Source organism: Gymnodraco acuticeps, unplaced genomic scaffold (genome assembly GCF_902827175.1).
Source record: "Gymnodraco acuticeps unplaced genomic scaffold, fGymAcu1.1, whole genome shotgun sequence".
In the NCBI taxonomy this organism is placed as follows: Eukaryota; Metazoa; Chordata; class Actinopteri; order Perciformes; family Bathydraconidae; genus Gymnodraco; species Gymnodraco acuticeps.
In genome coordinates, this window is record NW_022991513.1 from 104,842 (window position 1) to 124,392 (window position 19,551).

General features: G+C 38.7%; 2 protein-coding genes across 2 annotated transcripts; both read left to right on the forward strand.

Annotated features, from left to right (window-relative positions):
* The first annotated feature begins 218 nt into the window (after positions 1 to 218).
* Positions 219 to 2,604, forward strand: adma (adrenomedullin a). The gene is made up of 4 exons (XM_034196935.1): positions 219 to 315; positions 904 to 1,006; positions 1,131 to 1,250; positions 1,387 to 2,604. Exons 1-4 carry the CDS (start codon positions 309 to 311, stop codon positions 1,688 to 1,690), a joined length of 534 nt encoding a protein of 177 aa, XP_034052826.1. The 5' UTR covers positions 219 to 308; the 3' UTR covers positions 1,691 to 2,604.
* Positions 2,605 to 7,129: 4,525 nt separating this feature from the next.
* ampd3a (adenosine monophosphate deaminase 3a) lies at positions 7,130 to 19,546 on the forward strand. The gene is made up of 15 exons (XM_034196933.1): positions 7,130 to 7,202; positions 11,741 to 11,963; positions 12,100 to 12,280; positions 12,393 to 12,558; positions 12,640 to 12,859; positions 12,995 to 13,124; positions 13,277 to 13,471; positions 13,701 to 13,832; positions 13,915 to 14,078; positions 14,159 to 14,285; positions 14,737 to 14,900; positions 15,417 to 15,537; positions 18,303 to 18,476; positions 18,572 to 18,682; positions 18,782 to 19,546. The coding sequence occupies exons 1-15, from the start codon at positions 7,145 to 7,147 to the stop codon at positions 18,956 to 18,958; spliced, it is 2,343 nt and encodes a 780-aa protein (XP_034052824.1). The 5' UTR covers positions 7,130 to 7,144; the 3' UTR covers positions 18,959 to 19,546.
* Positions 19,547 to 19,551: the final 5 nt, after the last annotated feature.

Consider the following 19,551-nt stretch of genomic DNA (forward strand, 5'->3'; position numbering starts at 1 on the left):
AAAATTACTTTCCTTTCATCATTTTTACTTTTATTTTCATTCCTTATCTTTTTACTGTATTGCGTTGTTGTACTGCATGAGCAGCAGCACGGCAGCAGTGTACGGGATGGGGTGGGGGGAAAGGATGAGAGACTGTGTGTGTCAGTCAATGAGCCCCTCCCACCTCCTGTATAAAGCCTCCCAGTCTGGTGTGTAGGAGCTATTAGCAGAGTGACACAGCTGCCTTACAGTGGCAAACTCAAGAAACCTGTGGAGTATTCTTTACAGCTGACAAGAAGCGCTTTCTCATCCAACTGAAGTACCAGATAATGACAGGTATGTGCACTTACTTTTAAATACGATTTGTATTGTGGTTTGCTCTGCTGCCAGCTGATGGCTCTATCCTTTCTTTTTTAAGGTCAGAGCACAAGTGTAGAGACAAGGACAGGTTATCTGTCTCATTATATAAGCAGTTCAGCTCTTAATGTGTGCGTCTGAGAAGGAACTGCTTGAAGGTGTAGAAAAGCATCTGACAGTACCTCACAAATTGTTTATTAGTTGCAATTGATTGGTGTGTTTTTAATTAGGTGACTGAGTTGAATAGCATTTTAGTTTTTATTTGACTTCTGAGCTGAGCCAATTTCTGACCCCTCATGGGTAGACTGTCCTTCGGATAGTTGGCCAGGGGCCCAAAAGCATGGTTGTAGGTTTACTTAACCGAGCAAAATCTGACCTTAGCTTAACTTTTTAAATAAATGAATGATAAGTGCAAATTACTTGGCTTTTGGACTCTTGTGTAAACAAGCAGCAGTGTGGCACTTGTACTGTTTGAGTGAGTTTACAATATGAAATACGTGTTAAAAGTTCAATATGAATGTATGGCATGAATAAACAACTGACAAATGTTTACTTTCTTCTCTACAGGAGTCAAAATGCAATTGATCTTCCAGTCCTTCCTCTCTTGCTGTCTGCTGGCGACAGTAGCACACTGTGTGGAACTTGAAGTGAATCCAGAGTTGAAAAAAAAGTGAGTGATTCACTGAATAATCTAAATGCTTGATATCACATCTGACAGTCAGGCAACTCTGAGCTTTTACCATTTTATTGAATTATCCACCTAAGACTAATGGACCTTTTTCTTCCCTTCAAAGGTTAAGCACATGGCTTGGAAGCAGATTGAGACGGGATCTTAACAGTGTATCAGTGGAGAAGACAGCGGAGTACTTTGTCAGACCAGAGGATATCAGGGATACTTTGCTGCCACATTCCAGGTATGACACTAAAAATGCAATCTAATTCTACAAACATTCGGCTATTACATCATTTTATGTCAGCTGTATGTATTCTGATTGTCATAGATTGAACATCATGGATTAATTTCCTCTTCTCTTTCCCTCTGTCCTCCAGCACTCACACCAATGTCCGAACCAAGAGGTCTAAGAACTCATCCAACCATTCAAAAGGACAAGGTTGTTCTCTGGTCACCTGCACCGTGCACGACCTCGCACATCGCCTGCACATACTCAGCAACAAGTCGAAGATTGGGACTGCCCCTCGTCAGAAGATCAGCGCGCACGGATACGGACGGAGGCGTCGCTCTCTTCCAGTGCGCAGAGTCTCACTCCGGCTGGAGCAGGGCAAGCTGAGGCCCATGTGGAGCATAAAGGACTCTCAAGTTCACAAGCTCGAGGCTCTCCTCAGACGGACATGAGCCGGACTTTGCAAGAGGAGTTGGGAACAAAACCGAGGGAGATAGTGCCCTCTCTCTGTTCTAAAATTCTCCAAATGCCTTAATATGTCTGCCAAATATTTCCAGGCACTTATTTTTAAGGCATGAGAACTGAGTCAGAGCAAGACTGGCTGCACTGAGCTTCTCTAAAGGCTGAGCCTTGCAGCTCTGCGATGTGGAGCGTGCAAACAGCTGCAGCTGGCGAACAGACACTGGATGGCACAGCGTGGAGCTAACTACAGGTGCTGCTTTCTGCTTGGCAGAGGGAACTGAAGAGTGCTAATAGCTGGTGGACGCATCCTCTGGCTTAAGAGGGATCCCTCTTCTTTCATTCTGGGACTTTACACATTTCTTCCTCAAGGCCAGAACTCTGATAAGTGCTATCCTCTAAGGATTATACCATCATGTTCCAAACTGTCAGTACTTGTCTGCACTTTTCCATTTGGACTTAAAGTCAAATGAATCATCAGGAAAAAACATCTTCATCACAATGCCAAACAGGAAGATAGGCTACGGAGCTCTGAAGCTCTCAGTTTATATCAAGTTTTGGACACTGTATAAGGGAAAATGCCTTAGATTCTGTGAGATATGTGCCAGTCTACAATGGATTGAAATATACTTGAAATTGTTATTGTATGTACAAAAACATGTGCAATCTATATATTGTTTTTATTGCAGGTATATGTATATATGAATTCCTTTATTTAAATTTTATATAGAGGTTACATTAAAGTACTTATGAGGATAGAACTATTTTTGTACAGGAAGAAATATATGGGCATTGTAGCTATTTGTCATTATTCTTTTGCAAACTGTGGTAAAAGGATATTTGTTTTATATGTATATTATATATTTGTAAATCAGTTTTATTTTATTTGTGTCAAAGCAATAACATTGTTATTCAATAAACATTTTTGCATACAAAATCTATACCTTGTCCAGAGATTTCTTGCTCATGTGTCTTATAAATTGAAAGTGGCTTTCTATTGTCTGGAGTGCACGGCTACAGCAAGACACAGCACCTGGTCTCTGTTAAGTTATTACAGGGTCTCATTAGAGCCTCCCCGCCTCTCACTACATTCCCCTAGTTATGACCGCCCCCCCCACCCCACCCCCTGTCAACAAAAAAAAAGGGCAGACAGGGTGCCAGGCGCATTCCTGCTTGGTTCAGCTCATATTTGTTGGCTCACCCCTCGCCACAGAGCAGCCCTAAAGCCATCAGAAGAGGCTGAGGCTTAGCTCCATCTGTATTCAATGGTAGATGGTTTGGACACGAGAAGGCCGATGCGGGGGGTTCCGGGCTTACATTCCTGCGAGAGCATCACAAAAACTTCTCCTTTAAAGCAGTGATCATGACCTTCACATTCAAGCAGAGCCCCCCTTGGGAATGAACAGCACTGACAGATTGCAGACCTCTCTACTTTACAAATTATCCCCACTTCTAAGACATACAGTATATATATATAGCAGATTGCTATTTTGGCTGTTTTCCTTTTCCATTTTTTCATTCAGACCATTCCCACAATGCAAAGGGTTCAAACTGACACAAGTGCACTTGTCACTTTGGTAATGTAGTATGAGAGAAAATGAAGAATGATGGACCATGAGGATAGTCCAGACTTGGCATCTTATCCAACAACTTAGTTTGTTCCCTATTGCATATATTTACATGTTTAATGTTTACACATACTGTATCACATAAACAAATTAAACTACAATGGATCAAATCAGAAATGTATTGAATGGTTTTAAGTCAGAATAACCGGATCCTTAGTGTAAGACATTAGTTGCATCTTGTTTGGTGTTGCCTGTACTCAAATCATTAAACTGGATGTTATTTTACAAAAAATGTTAGTGAAAACATTCAGGACTTGCAAGAGAAGCTTGAAACGGAATGAAATCATGATTAACTTTTCCGTTGAGCTAACAACACTTCATATTGAGTAAAAGTGTGACCATTAGTATTTAAAATGTTGTTGACTGGATACTGCTTTTCTTTTAATTTGACTGGACAAGCCAATTACAGCAGTCCAAAACTTGTAGTGTGTTTCTGAAACTCTATTGCCATCTAGTGAGATAATATGGGTACAACTGCAAAGATTGGTTTCTTGGCTGTATGAATTGAATAATTTGAAAAATGTGTTCAAATAGATAAGACAGATTTAAAACAATTTTTTTTTAAAGGAAATAAAAGTGATAGATGAGAAATTTGACAATTTTTTATGTATACTGTTTGGTTGCATATTTAGGTTCTGACATTCAGAACTCATATCATAAGAAACTGTGAATTCAGGCACCTTTTCAGGAATTACCAATCCTTGTGCACAATGTCTTGAATATGAATGAATATTCAATTCAAAATGTGACTTTAAGATTAAATGATTTTACTTGAACAGTGTGGCAAATGGCAATTGATTATGCATTCTGACTATGAGCCGTTTTTTCCCTTGGATACTTCACTTGGTCTTATTGTAAGCCTAAAACAGAAAGGTAACAGTTGAACCAGAATCATGCTTGCACTTCAATAAACATATGTTAATTATTGGGACATTAGTCTTTCTTAAAAGCCAATTTACACATTTTCTTTGCCTAACAATAGCTACAATATGTCAGTAACACGTCACCTGCCCAACAAATTACTGAAAGGCACAAAGCCATTACAAATATTTCAAAAATAAAGAACAATGTGCCATCTAGTGGTTTTTTAAATGAAATATATTTCTACATTTTTTAATAGGGATTTATTTTTTACACAAAAACATGGTAAACAAAAACATGTCCAGTGTTTCCCCCACTAATAAAAGCCCTCTAAAAATAGATTGAATGGATCTAGATCTGGTTAACTCAATGTACTCTCTAACTCTGAAAGGCACAAAGCCATTACAAATATTTCAAAAATAAAGAACAATGTGCCATCTAGTGGTTTTTTAAATGAAATATATTTCTACATTTTTTAATAGGGATTTATTTTTTACACAAAAACATGGTAAACAAAAACATGTCCAGTGTTTCCCCCACTAATAAAAGCCCTCTAAAAATAGATTGAATGGATCTAGATCTGGTTAACTCAATGTACTCTCTAACTCTGTCAGGCTGTCCCTGCTTGAGTAAGCCAATCAGCTGCTGACGCCAGTGTTGTGATGGTAGCGTCAATAAACTGATCAATGTGGGTAACGAGGTTTAACAAAATACCCAATTCCCAAAACATATGCTGTACCTTTACGCCAAGTCATTTCCACTGCTGTATTCACACAACCATGGAGATCATTGTTTAAGACCTGCTCTTTTTTAGGAAGTGCGCTAAGATACCAAGGTGAAAAGGGATTGTCAGGAACAACTGGAAAATAACCATCAGGAATTATTATTATTTTTTATATAAATGGTTAGATACTTTCTTTTGGCTTTTTAGAATCAGAACTCTTTTGGGGGTGAATATAATTAAATTGGTTACCATGACACTGTATAGAACAGCTTAAAACAGACATGAAAAGTGTAAGCGAGAGGGGACGGTCAGAAGAAAAGGGCCTTAGGTCGGATTCAAACCTGGGCCACTGCAAAAGTGCTCTACCAGGTTAGCTACCTGGGCACTCCTTATTTACACAATTTATGGCACTGATTATTGTCCCGCTGTTTATATTTACTATTGTCGAGAGGAGACAAAGAAAGATAATTATTTAGTCTGACAATACTGCTGTCAATCAAAATGATACAGACTCACAGCTAAGAGTCAATCTTCTGTTGACAAGTCTGTAAGTACCCTGATAACCTGAGCTGACAGGATTAGCGTCGTAATCACATACTCAGTCAGGTTAGTGACAGTGGGCCCCTGCTGCTCATGACAGCAGCAGTAAATCTGGGCCTTCTTCTGAGGCAGTGTGAGGAGTTCAGGAATGCTTTACTGCAAGACTGATTATTCTGCTCTGCGAATATATCACAGAAAGTGATTTCATCTGTCTGTCTGAGTTTTAATTGACTTGCATTTTAAATAGAATACATGTATGCAAATATAGAGACACTTACTTTTGCCATGATGATGCACACTGACGGGGTAAGGTCTATCTCAGATGGGAGACTGTAGTAAGAGACACAACATAAATCCAGGTGTTACGGTTTGAAACAAATAAGACATCCAAGTGAAAACTGTCGGTTAGTTGTAAAAATGTTGTCTATTGTAGGAGCAAACACAATATCTGTGGCTTAAAGCCCACCTCTGCTCCGCGCCGTCCGTTAGATGAGCCTGGTCAGATTGATAAAAGAGGGAGTTCAACACACCGGCATAAAAGTTATAACAATAATCTGATTTTAATGGTAAAAAACACAATACGAAATACAGAGTGCCCTGAAACAGAACACTCCGGGCTCCCCGCTCTACTGCCGTGCGATACAGATATCGGGACCAGCCAGTCAGAGAACAGGGGGCATTTTGCATGAAGAAACAACAGTATATATGGACATATTTGGAGGTGGAGAGCCACTTCTTATCTTCCACCGGACCCAACTCCTTTAATTTCCCAGGGAAGGCTTCACACAAATTAATCTTTTAAAACAATCAAATATTGTACACAGATATATTGGTGCTTGGGATTATTCTCAGCAAGGAACCTTGAAAAAATAACATGTGTGTGTGTTAGTGAGGGAAAGTGTATGTGTGTGTGTGTGCATGCTGATAAGCAGAGGCATATGTGTGTGTGTTGCTGATATCTGGGTTAAGGAGTTTATGTGTGTGTGCTGCATGAAGACAGGAGGAGGTGTATGTGTGTGTGTCAGGGTCTCTGGGTCATGGAGTGTAAGTAAGAAGGTTTAGATATATAGGATTACTTTAAACAGTCCCAAATAATACATGTTCACTTCAATACAGTTCAAGATAATACCTGTTTACTTTAATACAGTTTAGAACAATATCTGGGTGCTTTACTATCCAATTAAAAGGGCACCCCTCACTGTTGCATGTCTTGTATTAGCTAAATGTCCTGCAAATGAACAGAACATTCACAAGAGGGCAAGATGAGTCTCAAAGAAAGAAGAGACATAACAGGGAAACAGTTATATTTCACATATTGACCATATTATTGACATATTGTTAAACAATTTCTTCTATATCCATCAATAATTGTAATACTAAAGTAGTGAAAGAGAAACAAATCACCATGATTGACACCACAATTATTATACAATACAAAATTAATCAGTGTCAAATTGATATAAACAAATATTACTGATTCTAAATTATGTATAAATAAATAAATGTAGTTACTGATAACTAGTTTATTTGTATAAATATTAAAAAGATATTCATCAATGCAATTAAAAACCCTGCATCTAGACTTACAGGAAATGTGTCCGACTGTAGAGGAGTGAGGAGTGCTGCTTTGCATTCATTGGTGAATTCCTTTGTTTTTATGTTTACTCTTCCCCAGGCCCTGGCCGCTGAGAAAGATGAGAAGAGGAGACACGCCCCTTTTACAGCAGGAGTCAAGTCCTTGCTTGGGAAAGAGTGAGCTTCCTTATTTTCTTAGTCTCATCCCTGTCTCTCTGTAATGTAAATGGGTTTCTCTTCTGTTGTTGACTTTTCTTTCAGATATGACTTTGACAAAGAGCCAACTTGGGTGTACAGTCATTAACAACAGTGACGTGTCTGGGAAAAGATAAAAAAAATACAAGATAAAGACAGCAAAATACAGAGAGCTGAGTCTGAGATACAGTAGGGCTATGAGTGGTTGGGTAATGGCCATTTATTTTGTTCAGAGTGAGCACCATTAAGATGCTTCCCACATTAGTGCCAAATAACGCCTTCTGCAGAGAGAGACTATAACTGCATTTCTCAGCCATCTGATCCGATCTTTTCTAAACCAGACACTTAGTCCAATGAGAGAAAGTCTCCTGTGAATGCTGGATAATAGTTGTTATTTCCTGTGTAACTGGGGTGCCAAGTTTGGGAGTGACAATTCATTATTATTATTATTATTATGTTGTAACATTGTTCATGCTGCCCTCTTGGCCAGGTCGCTCTTGAAAAATAAATGTTAATCTCAATGAGACTTTTACTGGTTAAATAAAGGATATATACATATTATTATTATTATTATTACTCTGCTGGTTAAACAGCACAAGAACCAAAATGCTAAAATATTGTTCTCACTATTTATGTAAACAATCAGTCTGGCCACTGACCACTAGTAAATAGCTCGGAAGCAAGTATAGAAATATAAATAAAATTCATTATGCAGCTCTGTATCATGTAAAGATAACACATTGGAGGTATTTGTCTTTGCTTTCACACAAATTGGATTAGTAATCTGAGAGTGTAAAGTAGGATAATACATTCTGAGGGCAATTGTTTCCCTTTAGAAAGACTTTTGCTCGGAAATTCAAACTGGATTTGTTTGTTTTTTTGGTTGTCAGAGCCTAGAAAAAACAGAGCTAAGAAGAAAGGGAATAACAGATATGAAGGGGCAACTGAGAATGTTCTCAGACTTCACACCCAGTTTACTGGAGGTTCACTAAAGAAAATAATGATCGTAACATATGACTTAGTGAATAAAATGGCATATGTGACGAATACCTGGTTGTGAAGCCTCTTCGCCACAGAGGTAGAGAGTTTTCTCTCTACTTTGTGTGCACACTGAGTTCTTGTGTGATTGTGTCTGAAGGAGGGGGGTGGGGGGGGGGGCAGTAAAAGAGAGAGCAAGAGATGAATAGAGCAGAAAGCAGCAGGCTCTGTCCACTCTGAGTGTGGCCCTTTCTTTGTTGACAGCCTGTTGACTTACTCTCAGGATTAGTAGCTCTGCTCCTTAAAATAGAGAGAGATATGCAGTAAGGACAACACAACTATAACTGTATGCCTCTGTAGACTCATAGATTGACTGGGTCAGACCCAGGTAGATGAAATTGCCACTAAATGTGTACAGTGCTTCCCTCTACAACGACAACACCCCCAGATATGGCTATGAGCGGCACTGAAGGTAAGTGCAGAACTCATTCAAGGTATATAGATGCAATACAAGATGATGGGCAAAACGTTAAGTCTGCTTTTCTTTGCATTACTGCACATCACCTTTTATTATAGGCAAATGGTCAACCGAAAGGAGTCTGCATGCAGCTGAGATGATCAGTGACAAAATTAGACAGCATGTGTGGGGCCGGGGAGATCACTGAGTGCAGAGCAGCTTGGACTAAATGACCCATTAATAACACATTTGCAAATACCTAAATGATTTGCATTACATTCACGCACTTTGGGACTTTATCTGTACATTGCATAATTCTTGTAATAATTTGTACTGTCAACCTTTGCACAATCCTTGTACCATTTTGCACATTCCTGCATAGAATTATAATTTCTGAAAACTGCAAAGCTCATGTTGTATTCCGATATATTGAACTTATGTCCAATAGTATTTTTTATACATTTTATAATTCACTTTAAATGTATCTCACTCACAATACAAAAAAAGCGAATTTCTTGTATGTGAAACATGTTCAAACAGATTCTTATTAATAGACACAGGACGTGCGAAGTTAAATCTTTGCTATGCTAACAATAATAACTTTTATAGCTTTACATATCTATGGTAAGCATTAAACAACTAATGTAACCCAGAAAAGCTGCCAGATCTATTGAAGTGAACTTACCAGAGGCCACACATCACTGATAGGGGTAAGATCAAGCTAAGCTAAAACGTGTAGGGAAGTTCGTGCTAGCCGTATAGGCTACAGTCTATGATGCTAGCGCAGTGACGATCAATAACGTTTGTTAGCATAATAAATAAAGGATTGGCTTAGCCAACGTTAGCCGCGCACTGATTGTAGGCTATGTGGTTAGGTTAATGTATGTCAAAGGTGCGGAGATGAGTGTTTACAAATAGGTAAATTATCTTCTCCGCCTTTTTATAAAAAATATTTTAGTAACATTTGGTGGAAAACCGAGTAAGTTATTACTTTTTTTGTTTCTAGTGTTTGTCTGTATATCCCGTTTTTGTTGATTAGCTAGTTCCTTTCAAGCTGTTTCATAGACACCACATTTTCTATTTTACAGATTTACTGATAAACATAATCATATTCCACTTTCCGTTCCACCCTGACTTATGGCATTATTTAATTGATGGATGGGTAGACAGATTGATTGATTGATTGTTTGACTTTGGTGATTCCATTAGTCAAACCATTTAGCATTGCTAAACCAGTCAGCATTGCTGGGAAACAGAAACCCTCTTTGGAAAAGTTCCCACAATACACCAATACACCAATACAAAAAGTGTGGTCCGCGGACCACTAGTGGTCCGTGAGCGCCCCCTAGTGGTCCGTGAGTATATTGGTAAAATTTCACATTTGAAATAAATACATTTATTTAAGTTTTTCGCACTCTCGCTGGAATATCTCCGCAATGGAACGAGCTTAAGTTTCACTTTCGATTGCATGATATAGCTCATATAAACACCTTCATCACACATGTTGCCACTTGTTTGTACCATTTTCAGGCGATTTGTAAAAAATGATGTGTTTTTGGATATTTGTGGAGTTAGGTGGTCCGCAAGTGTTTTTTTATTAGTTAAGTGGTCCTTGGTATGAAAAAGTTTGAGAAACACTGCACTAAGCGAATGCAGGGCTGAGGATGCAGGGCTGAGGATGCAGGGCTGAGGAATATATTTTTCATGTATCCATCATGTGCCATATAAATCTGGGGATAGGACCTTGGGAACATAGGAATTACCCCACTTGAAACGGCATCTGACAGTGAGAAAAATACATACAAGTATTTGTTTCACAGCAATTATTTCAGGGTGTATGAGAGGATAATTAATAATAGATAAGGCCATCATCTCCAGATCAATGGAGCTTTAAGAGCCTATCCCTTTCACAATGCATGCGGAGTGTTGATGTGGAGCCATAAAGCTCGGGTGATGCTCAGCTGTTGTCAGGATAGTGTTGTGTGTCCGGAATGATAAGCTTGCTTGGAAGCACCCGTAGTAGAGCGGAAAATTGGCTTATATTACACCATGCAGCATGGCCCTTCTCTGTTGTTTTCCTTAGCACTTCAATGAGCAGAGCTATATCATGTATCACTAAGGATATCAATAATGCACAGTTCACCCAGGTTATCTCCTTGCAGAAATAGACAGTTCTCGGTTTCACATAGCTGCTGTACTGTATGTGTCTGTGGGCCTGACTGTAAACAGATGTAGTGTATCCAGGAATAAATAAGCTGCTTTATTAAAAATAGCTGTATTTACAGCCATGCTGTTGATATAGGTTAGATAGAATTACTACTATTATTTTAATTGTACAGTTAGTGACTGTAAAGTTACATTTAAAGAATAGCTCAGGAAGGCTGGTTTTCATACAGAGGTCTTGATGAATCTGGGGATTTTAATAGAACTATCTGACATGAGTTATTTTCAATGTGTCAATGTACTGCTGCAACATTTAAGATGCTTTCAGTGTTATTTTGACACATAAGTGTTTTGATAACAGTACCCCATTACTGTAATTTGCTGATGATTATAGTTGTATGGCACGTTCCTAAATCGTAGTGACTCATTGCTTAATATAAAACCATTTTAGAAACTAAAAAGGCAAAGAATAAAAAGTACAACAAGCAACGACAGATAAAAGGAAGAAAATATATCTGAATAAGCAAATAATGGCCATCATCAACACATTGAGATATTGTTATGAAGATAATGCAAGTTATGTTGAAATAATTTGGTTGAGATATGTTAACATTACATTTTAACAAGGTTTTTATTTTGAGTTGTGTAGAAAATAAAACTCGATATAACGCTTTTAAGCCTGTATATATATGATGAACAATTCACACAGAGCTCTCCAGGTGGGGATGCCGTGCCGCATTAAGTTGTTGAATGTCATGCACCCAAACCCTTACACAGGTAGATTTGCTGTTTACAAAACAGAACAAACTGGTCAGAGCAAGTATAGCAAGATCTGATGAAGGGGGCGGCAGATCCTGTTTGTATCCTGTGATTCCATGTCACTGTCAGCAGCCATTTTACTGTAGCTTCTACCTTCTTGCAGACATGCCTCGTCAATTCCCGAAGGTCACTCTGAGTGAGGCAGATGAGGTGAAACAAATGCTAGCAGAGCAAGTATATGCATCAGCGCTAAAGGAAGAAGACCACAAGGATGCCTTATCACTATTCACCATGCCTGAGGATTGCCCGATTGGCCTACAACAAGCCAAGGAGCATGAACTGCTCAAGGAGCTGGCCGAGCAACAGTCGGAGGAGAGCACTAAGAGGTAGGCCCTGCTGTTGAGTGGCAGAGGATGTTGTTATTGGTCAGATTAATGTCACAAATGAAATCCTTTGAACAAATGTATCATGACTTGGGGAGACCCACAGTAGCTTATATTAACTATATCATTTACTTTGCAGAAGGCAAAGCTTGAAGATGATTCGTTCCCAGTCAATGTCCCTGCAGATCCCAGGGAATACAGATTTGACGCGGTCAGTGATAGTCACGCCATACATGACCCCAAGCTCCACCTGCTCATCGGTGCAAGAAAACAGCCCGGAATACCAGAGGGTCACTATAAATGGGGACTACTGTGCTGGAGTAAGTACTTTAAAACATAAATGTGTGCATCTCTGTAAGACAAATGTATGATTTTGCGAACATTAGATAACACTTGAAATTGATTAATGTGTCATGTCCATTCCCCATGCAGATAACAGTGGAGGATTATGAACAGGCAGCCAAAAGTTTGTTTAAGGCTCTGCTTATTCGTGAGAAATACTCAAAGCTAGCCTATCACAAATTCTGCAGAACCACAGCCAAGTTCCTCCGCAGCACTGAGAACATCAAATGGAGCGAAGAAGACGACGTCCTACCAGGTTTGGAGTGTATAGCATTATTGTAAATAAAACGTTATTCTGTTTTATACAACAATAACAGAAACCGGTTGTTGCCTCCAGATATGTGCCAATGTCCAAAAGATGGGGAGGATCCGTACAGCATGGAGAACATCCCGGAGAATCTGAACTATGAGCTGAAGATGAAGAATGGGATAGTCAACGTGTATGACGATGCCGAGGCTCTGAGAGAAAACCATCCCCATGACTTACCCTACCCAGACTTAGAGACGTTTGCCATAGACCTTGGTCAAGTGCTGGCAATGATTGCAGATGGACCCACGTAAGTTTCCTAAACAAAAAGACACTACAGCTATGCTGGTTGAATAAACAGCCCTGGTTGTAAAACTGGTTGCTGCCACTTATGTGAGCATTACTGAGTTACACTCATTCAACTGAAGCCCACTCTCATTTACAGAAAGACCTACTGTCACAGACGACTTAATTTCTTGGCCTCGAAGTTCTACCTCCATGAAATGCTCAATGAGATGGCTGAGCTAAAGGAACTCAAAAGTGTGCCTCATAGAGATTTCTACAATGTTAGGAAGGTTAGATTTCTATTCTTTGTAATCCAATATTGCTTCTTTTCAGTACATACTATCACCTTGTTGAAAAGAAAAAGGAGGTGAGAAAAGTGTGTTTGTAAACACTTAACTTAGACTTAAGTAGACTGAACATAGACATTGTTTTTTTCTCCCAGGTGGACACGCATATTCATGCAGCTGCCTGCATGTCTCAGAAACACCTGCTGACCTTCATCCAGGAAACATATAAGACTGATTCTGACCGTGTGGTGTTAGAAAAGGATGGACAAAAGTTGACCCTCAAGCAGGTTTTCCACTGTCTCAATAAGGACCCCTATGACCTTACTGTGGACTCTCTGGATGTACATGCTGTAAGAGAATCAGACATTTCCACAATGTTTTAGCATTTTATTCTCATTTTGTTCTGTGTTTACTTTTAAATATGTTGAAATGGCTGGAATTTTTTTTTTAAACATTTTTGTCAGAATGTTTTTATACACAATTTATGATGCTACTGCCAAAAACAGTATTTGTTGGTACTTTTTCGTGACTTAACATTTTGGGTTCACAATTATGCTGTGTAATTTCTAAACGTCACAGGGGAGACATACCTTCCACCGGTTTGATAAATTCAATTCAAAGTATAATCCAGTGGGAGCCAGTGAACTACGAGAAATCTTCCTGAAAACAGACAACTACATGAATGGAGAGTATTTTGCAAGCATCATAAAGGTATCATATATAGTACTCATATGTTTTAAATAACAACCTTTGCAAAGACTGTCTAGCACACTCTACTTATCACCTTTAACAGGAAGTGGCCCACGACCTGGAGGGGAGTAAGTACCAGCATGCTGAGCCACGTGTCTCCATCTACGGGCGCTCTCCAGAGGAGTGGGACAGTCTGTCCAAGTGGTTTATCAACCACAAAGTGTACTCTCCAAACATGAGGTGGATCATTCAAGTGCCCAGAATATAGTGAGTGCTACACCACAATTCAGCCTTATAATTAAAAAATATTTCCCTAAATTATAACACAATGTTTTCATTTGTTTCAGTGATATTTTTAAGGAGAAGAAGCTGGTACCTAACTTTTCCAAGATGCTGGAGAACATATTCCTTCCTCTATTTGAGGCCACTGTTAACCCACAGAAGCACAAATACCTCAATGTCTTCCTCCAATATGTAAGATGTTTTTCTTTTAAGGGTCAATCATACCAACATCTACTCAGCCAAAGATGTTTTGAGATTTTCTATAACATGAGAACATAACAGAATATAAAACGAGTTTCAATGAGGTAGCACTTTAAAAAAAAAACGTTTATTGTAGTGGCATAATCATTAAAACAAGCCATCATGTGTGGATCATTTGAACAATGTTACCAACATTAAGGATTTTTTATATTTCCTTCCTCTTTATGACTTATTCTTACTTATTTGGAGTGTCTGGATGTTCTTCTTGTTTAACCTTCTTGCCAATATTTGATGTAACAAATGATTATGAGTATATTCATAGTTAAGAATGATCAGATATAGAGACAAATAACTAATATGTGTGACATAATTAAACAATATGCATGGATCAGACTTTATAAAACCATCCCAGTACCAAATGCAAGTACTATTTCCTGTGCAGGTGTCAGGCTTTGACAGTGTAGACGATGAGTCCAAACACAGCGATCACATGTTCTCCTTCAGGAGCCCAAAGCCTGAAGATTGGACCACAGATGACAACCCCCCCTACAGCTACTACATCTTCCACATGTACGCAAACATCATGGTTCTCAACAACCTCAGAAAGTAAGCACTAAGGCCTTTTTCTTCAACATAACACATATTTCGTCAATAAAGGAGATTCCATTGCTGGGAGACTGATGGAGAAAATCCTACTGGGCAGAAATAATGAATAAATCAAAGGAAAATACTGAACAAATAAAAACTCATAGCTGATGAGAGCAAAGGTGGACAAGGTACATGTTCAAAAGTGTCTTTGAGTTTCTAGAAAAGCGCTCTATAAATAAAATGCATTATTATTATTATTATTATCATTGTACACATTGAATTGATTAGCATTAAAATATACTTTTAATAAGTTCTCTGTACAATATTTGTACCTGGATTTTAGTGGTGTAATGTAAAGTACTGTACCTAAGTAAATGTATTAATTGGTGTTCACCAGTGGATAACAGTAACTTGTACATCACAATATGCATTACAGCTGATATCTATAAATATTCAGAATGATGAATAATGAGCATTATAAGACACTGCTCTATAATTCGCTCTTATATTGATCGTCCATTGTGTCCTCTACAGAGAGCGAGGACTGAGCACCTTCCAGTTCCGCCCCCACTGCGGAGAAGCTGGATCGATCACTCACCTGGTCTCTGCCTTCCTCACGTCAGACAACATCTCACATGGACTCAACTTGAAGAAGGTACTTCAGATTTGTTGAAAGGAAATTCAGGATACTTTCTGAAGAATATATAAAAATTCAAGAATAATCCTTCTCAGTGCAAAGAGGGGATAACAAGGGGCTGCTGCTGTGTGAGATCAGCTCTGCAAAGATCAATAATGAGACGGGCCTCTATGCTTTGGTCCCTGTTCAAAATACATTACAGTAGACCAAAATAGCACAGACGCTGTAGTGTTTCATTCGATTACTCTTATCTCTAGACCAAAAGGCAACGTAATCAATACTGAAATCAACCTCAATCTTGTCACTGTTTGTTAGTCTGGGACCACATTTTTTCAGTTTGTGTTTCATAACAGAACAACTGAGAATCTGAGAACTGTAGGAGAGAAAGATATAAGTACGTTTTAATTTCTGGTTGATGGACAGTATGTTCCTGAAAAAAGGGTGGGATCAACTCCGCTGATTGATTAAAAGGTTGAAAATCTCAACATTTTTGCTTTAAGTCTCTTATTTGTATTTGTCTAGAACAAGCAACGTTGCCTTCATGTTACCTGTCTCATGTTGTATGCAGGGTTCGTACGGGTGCTTGAAATCCTTGAAAATGCTTGAAATTTGACGTGGTGTTTTCAAGGTTGGGAAAGTGCTTGAATTTTGGGAATGGTGCTTGAAATTGAGATAAAGTGCTTGAAAATGTAAATGCTTTACTTTTACAATAAATTGCTGTCTGACTGAATAGTTCGCTTTTTAGATTAAAAGAAAAATAATTGCTTCGCTTCTACATAAAATAGCTCCGCTGCGTCCTTCCCGCGCTATGCGCGCGACCTGCAAGTGTTTGTGTTACGTGTGACCTGGGCATTCTGATGAGTGATAGATGACTGTGTGCCAGGAGGTTGCAGTTTCAACGAGCTTTGGCTAGCAGAAGACAAATACAAGCCATGGCTAAGACGAGGGTCAAGCCCACGAGTAGCCTCCTGCAAAGTTTGCAAAAGTAACGATGCGAGAGTCTGCGCTGACGAGCCACATGAAAGGTACGCCGTAGTAGAGCATTTTAGATTAGGCTAACGTTGCATGTTACGTTTGTTTAAGCTAACGTTAGCGAGCTGAATAGCGAACTCCATGAGGGATAATAATAATTGCAGGGGACAATCATTTCAGAGGAGCGTACCTATGTTATGTGCGTTACAGTCGCCATCGTGTGGTCTTCAGAGGATGAAGCACTCACGGCATTTCGTGTTATAGTCACGAAATATAATCTATTGATTCGACACAGAGCGATTTTGAAAGCAATGTATTTCTACTGGTAGTATGTTTCGTGCCTAAACCAAATGTGACTTGCTCTATCGAAATCAGTCACATTGACCCGAAGACACATTTTCGTTTGTATTACTGGTCTGGGGGAAGCTCGCGAGTGTGTGTTTGTGTGTGTGTGTGTTTGTGTACCGGGGAAACACTTACAAGAAACACCGGCTGCTGTTATGCTTGCTGTGATGTTACATTAGTCCGTTCTCTTCTTGTAAAAAAGTTGTATTTATCATCTGAATTTGCCGAAACAAGTTTAATATTCTGAAAGCCAATACTTTGTTTATTTGAAAACAGATGAAAACAAACTGTCTTTTATATCAAATTGAAGTATTATACAAGTAAAACTACATTTTGCTTTAATCCCATGTAATTGTAGAATGAACACAGTCTTCCTTTGAAGATGTATAAGTCGGGTGTCTTGAGTAGTCAAAATTACCTACAAATCATTGTACACATTTGTAAATATTATTTTCCACTTGTTACCATTGTGAGTCTATTTTTATGCAACTCTGCGTGATTTTGTGGCTACAATTCAGGCTAATACGCTACCAGAGGTGGAATAAGTACTCAGATATTGTACTTGAGTAAAAGTACAAGTACTCAGATCTTGTAGTGAAATTATAAGTACTCAGATCTTGTGCTTAGTAAAAGTAGAAGTACCAGAGTGTAGGAATACTCTGTTACAGTAAAAGTCCTGCATTCAAAATGTTCCTCAAGTGAAAGTATTCTCATCAAAATATAGTGAAAGTAACGACAGTAAAAGTAGTCGTTGTGCAGATCGGTCCATTTCAGAATAATATATATGATATGTTTTATAATGATTGATCATGAAAGTGTTCTCAAAGCTGGTAAAGGTGCAGCTAGTTTGAATGACTTTGTATACTGCAGGGTAGCTTGTGGATTTACTCCAGGTGGAACTACAGTCTGATTCAACACTTGATTAGATTTCACATCATTCATCCACATCTGTAAAGAAACTAAAGGTATTAAATACATGTAGTGGTGGAAAAGTACACAATTTACCTCTGGTTTACTGCCAACCTAAAAGTACCTCAAAAATAGTAATCAATAATGTATTGAAAAGTTATTTGGCTGATTGTTTTATATTGGCTCAGCCAGGTTATATGGGAGGCCCTGTCTCAGGTCACTCATTTTGAAATATTAAACTTAGTTTTCTTTTCTTTAATTTTTCATCCTCGTGTAGAAGGCGATCACAAAACACACATTTGGTAGTTTATAGCATAAAGAACATCTGATTTAATGTGAGGTAGGGAAATAATCATTTGAGTATGCGTATATAAATATGTAATTTACAACAGCTGTAAGATGCTTGAAAAGCTGTAAAATGCACCTTGAAAATGCTTGAAAAGTGCTTGAATTTGACTTTGGAAAAGGTGTAAGAACCCTGTGTATGGATGCCTGCCACTCTACGTATTTGTATTTTGTATTTATTTATCTATTGTTTAAACTGAATGTTCCCTCAGAGCCCGGTGCTGCAGTACCTGTACTACCTGGCCCAGGTGCCAATTGCAATGTCTCCACTCAGCAACAACAGCCTGTTCCTGGAATACTCCAAAAATCCTCTCCGAGAGTTTCTGCACAAAGGCCTGTGTGTGTCTCTGTCCACAGATGACCCCATGCAGTTCCACTACACGAAGGTAAAGAGAAACTGATACACTGGAAATACAATGTTTATAGATCAGTATTTCTATAGTTCTGCATTGTTATGCATTGTCTGGGTGTCTTGTTTTAGGAACCACTGATGGAAGAGTACGCTATTGCAGCTCAGCTCTGGAAACTCAGCACCTGTGATGTATGTGAGATAGCCAGAAACAGTGTGCTGCAAAGTGGACTGTCTCACCAGGTAAGGACACTTCCACTCTCATAATTTGTTCTGCTTTATCACATTTTCTTCTACATTGATCCCATTTGTATCCCACTAATTGATCTTGTTTGTTTGCAGGATAAGTGCCACTTCTTAGGAGTGAACTATCTGAAAGACGGACCTGAAGGGAACGATATCCGCAGGAGCAACGTCGCGCAGATCCGCATGGCCTACAGACACGATACGCTATGCAATGAACTCAGCTTCATAGCGGATGCAGTGAAGTCTGATGCTATGAACTCCCAGTATGATTAAAACGGACCTCACATTAGACAGAATCCAAGCATGCTGAGTTCTCAGTAATCACATTTAACTTCATTTTGAAAAGGGCCAAAGAGTACCTGTGATGATAAAATGAAACTATAATATCCTTACAATTTAGCAACAATTCTTAGCCTGTGACAAGTTGATTAGCAGCATGCTTTGGATGACTCATGGCACTTTGGTCCTCAAAGGTTTAGACAAAACCGTTTGAGGGCCAAGCCCACTATGTATACGCAATTGTAACTTGCACTTTATTTTATGAAGGGGGTTATGTCATAGAAACGTACAGTTGACATTTATTTTAAGTTACTGTATACACTGTACATCAGACACGAGAACACTTAAGGTTGAGAGAGCATTACTCAAAGCTTGGGGAGACTCTGGGGAGATAACAGATGATGTCTGGTACATTTCCTCTGTCTCACTTAAATAGCCTGTCTTAAAATGATTTGGAAAGATATCAATATTTGTTTTTTGGGAGATTTCCAAAGAGACAAGTCCCTTTTAATGCTTGAAGTTGTTGTTGAAATGCTGCATTAACACATGTGTTTATTATATAAAGCACTATACTAAAATGAATAACA

Excerpts from the sequence above, each read along its gene's own strand:
- ampd3a (XM_034196933.1), top strand. The coding sequence starts at position 7,145 with ATGAGAAGAGGAGACACGCCCCTTTTACAGCAGGAGTCAAGTCCTTGC. Across the intron at positions 7,203-11,740 it reads AAGTCCTTGCTTGGGAAAGA|ACATGCCTCGTCAATTCCCG; the intron begins GTGAGCTTCCTT and ends ACCTTCTTGCAG. Across the intron at positions 18,477-18,571 it reads TGCAGTTCCACTACACGAAG|GAACCACTGATGGAAGAGTA; the intron begins GTAAAGAGAAAC and ends GTCTTGTTTTAG.
- adma (XM_034196935.1), top strand. Across the intron at positions 1,007-1,130 it reads AATCCAGAGTTGAAAAAAAA|GTTAAGCACATGGCTTGGAA; the intron begins GTGAGTGATTCA and ends TTCCCTTCAAAG. Across the intron at positions 1,251-1,386 it reads ACTTTGCTGCCACATTCCAG|CACTCACACCAATGTCCGAA; the intron begins GTATGACACTAA and ends TCTGTCCTCCAG.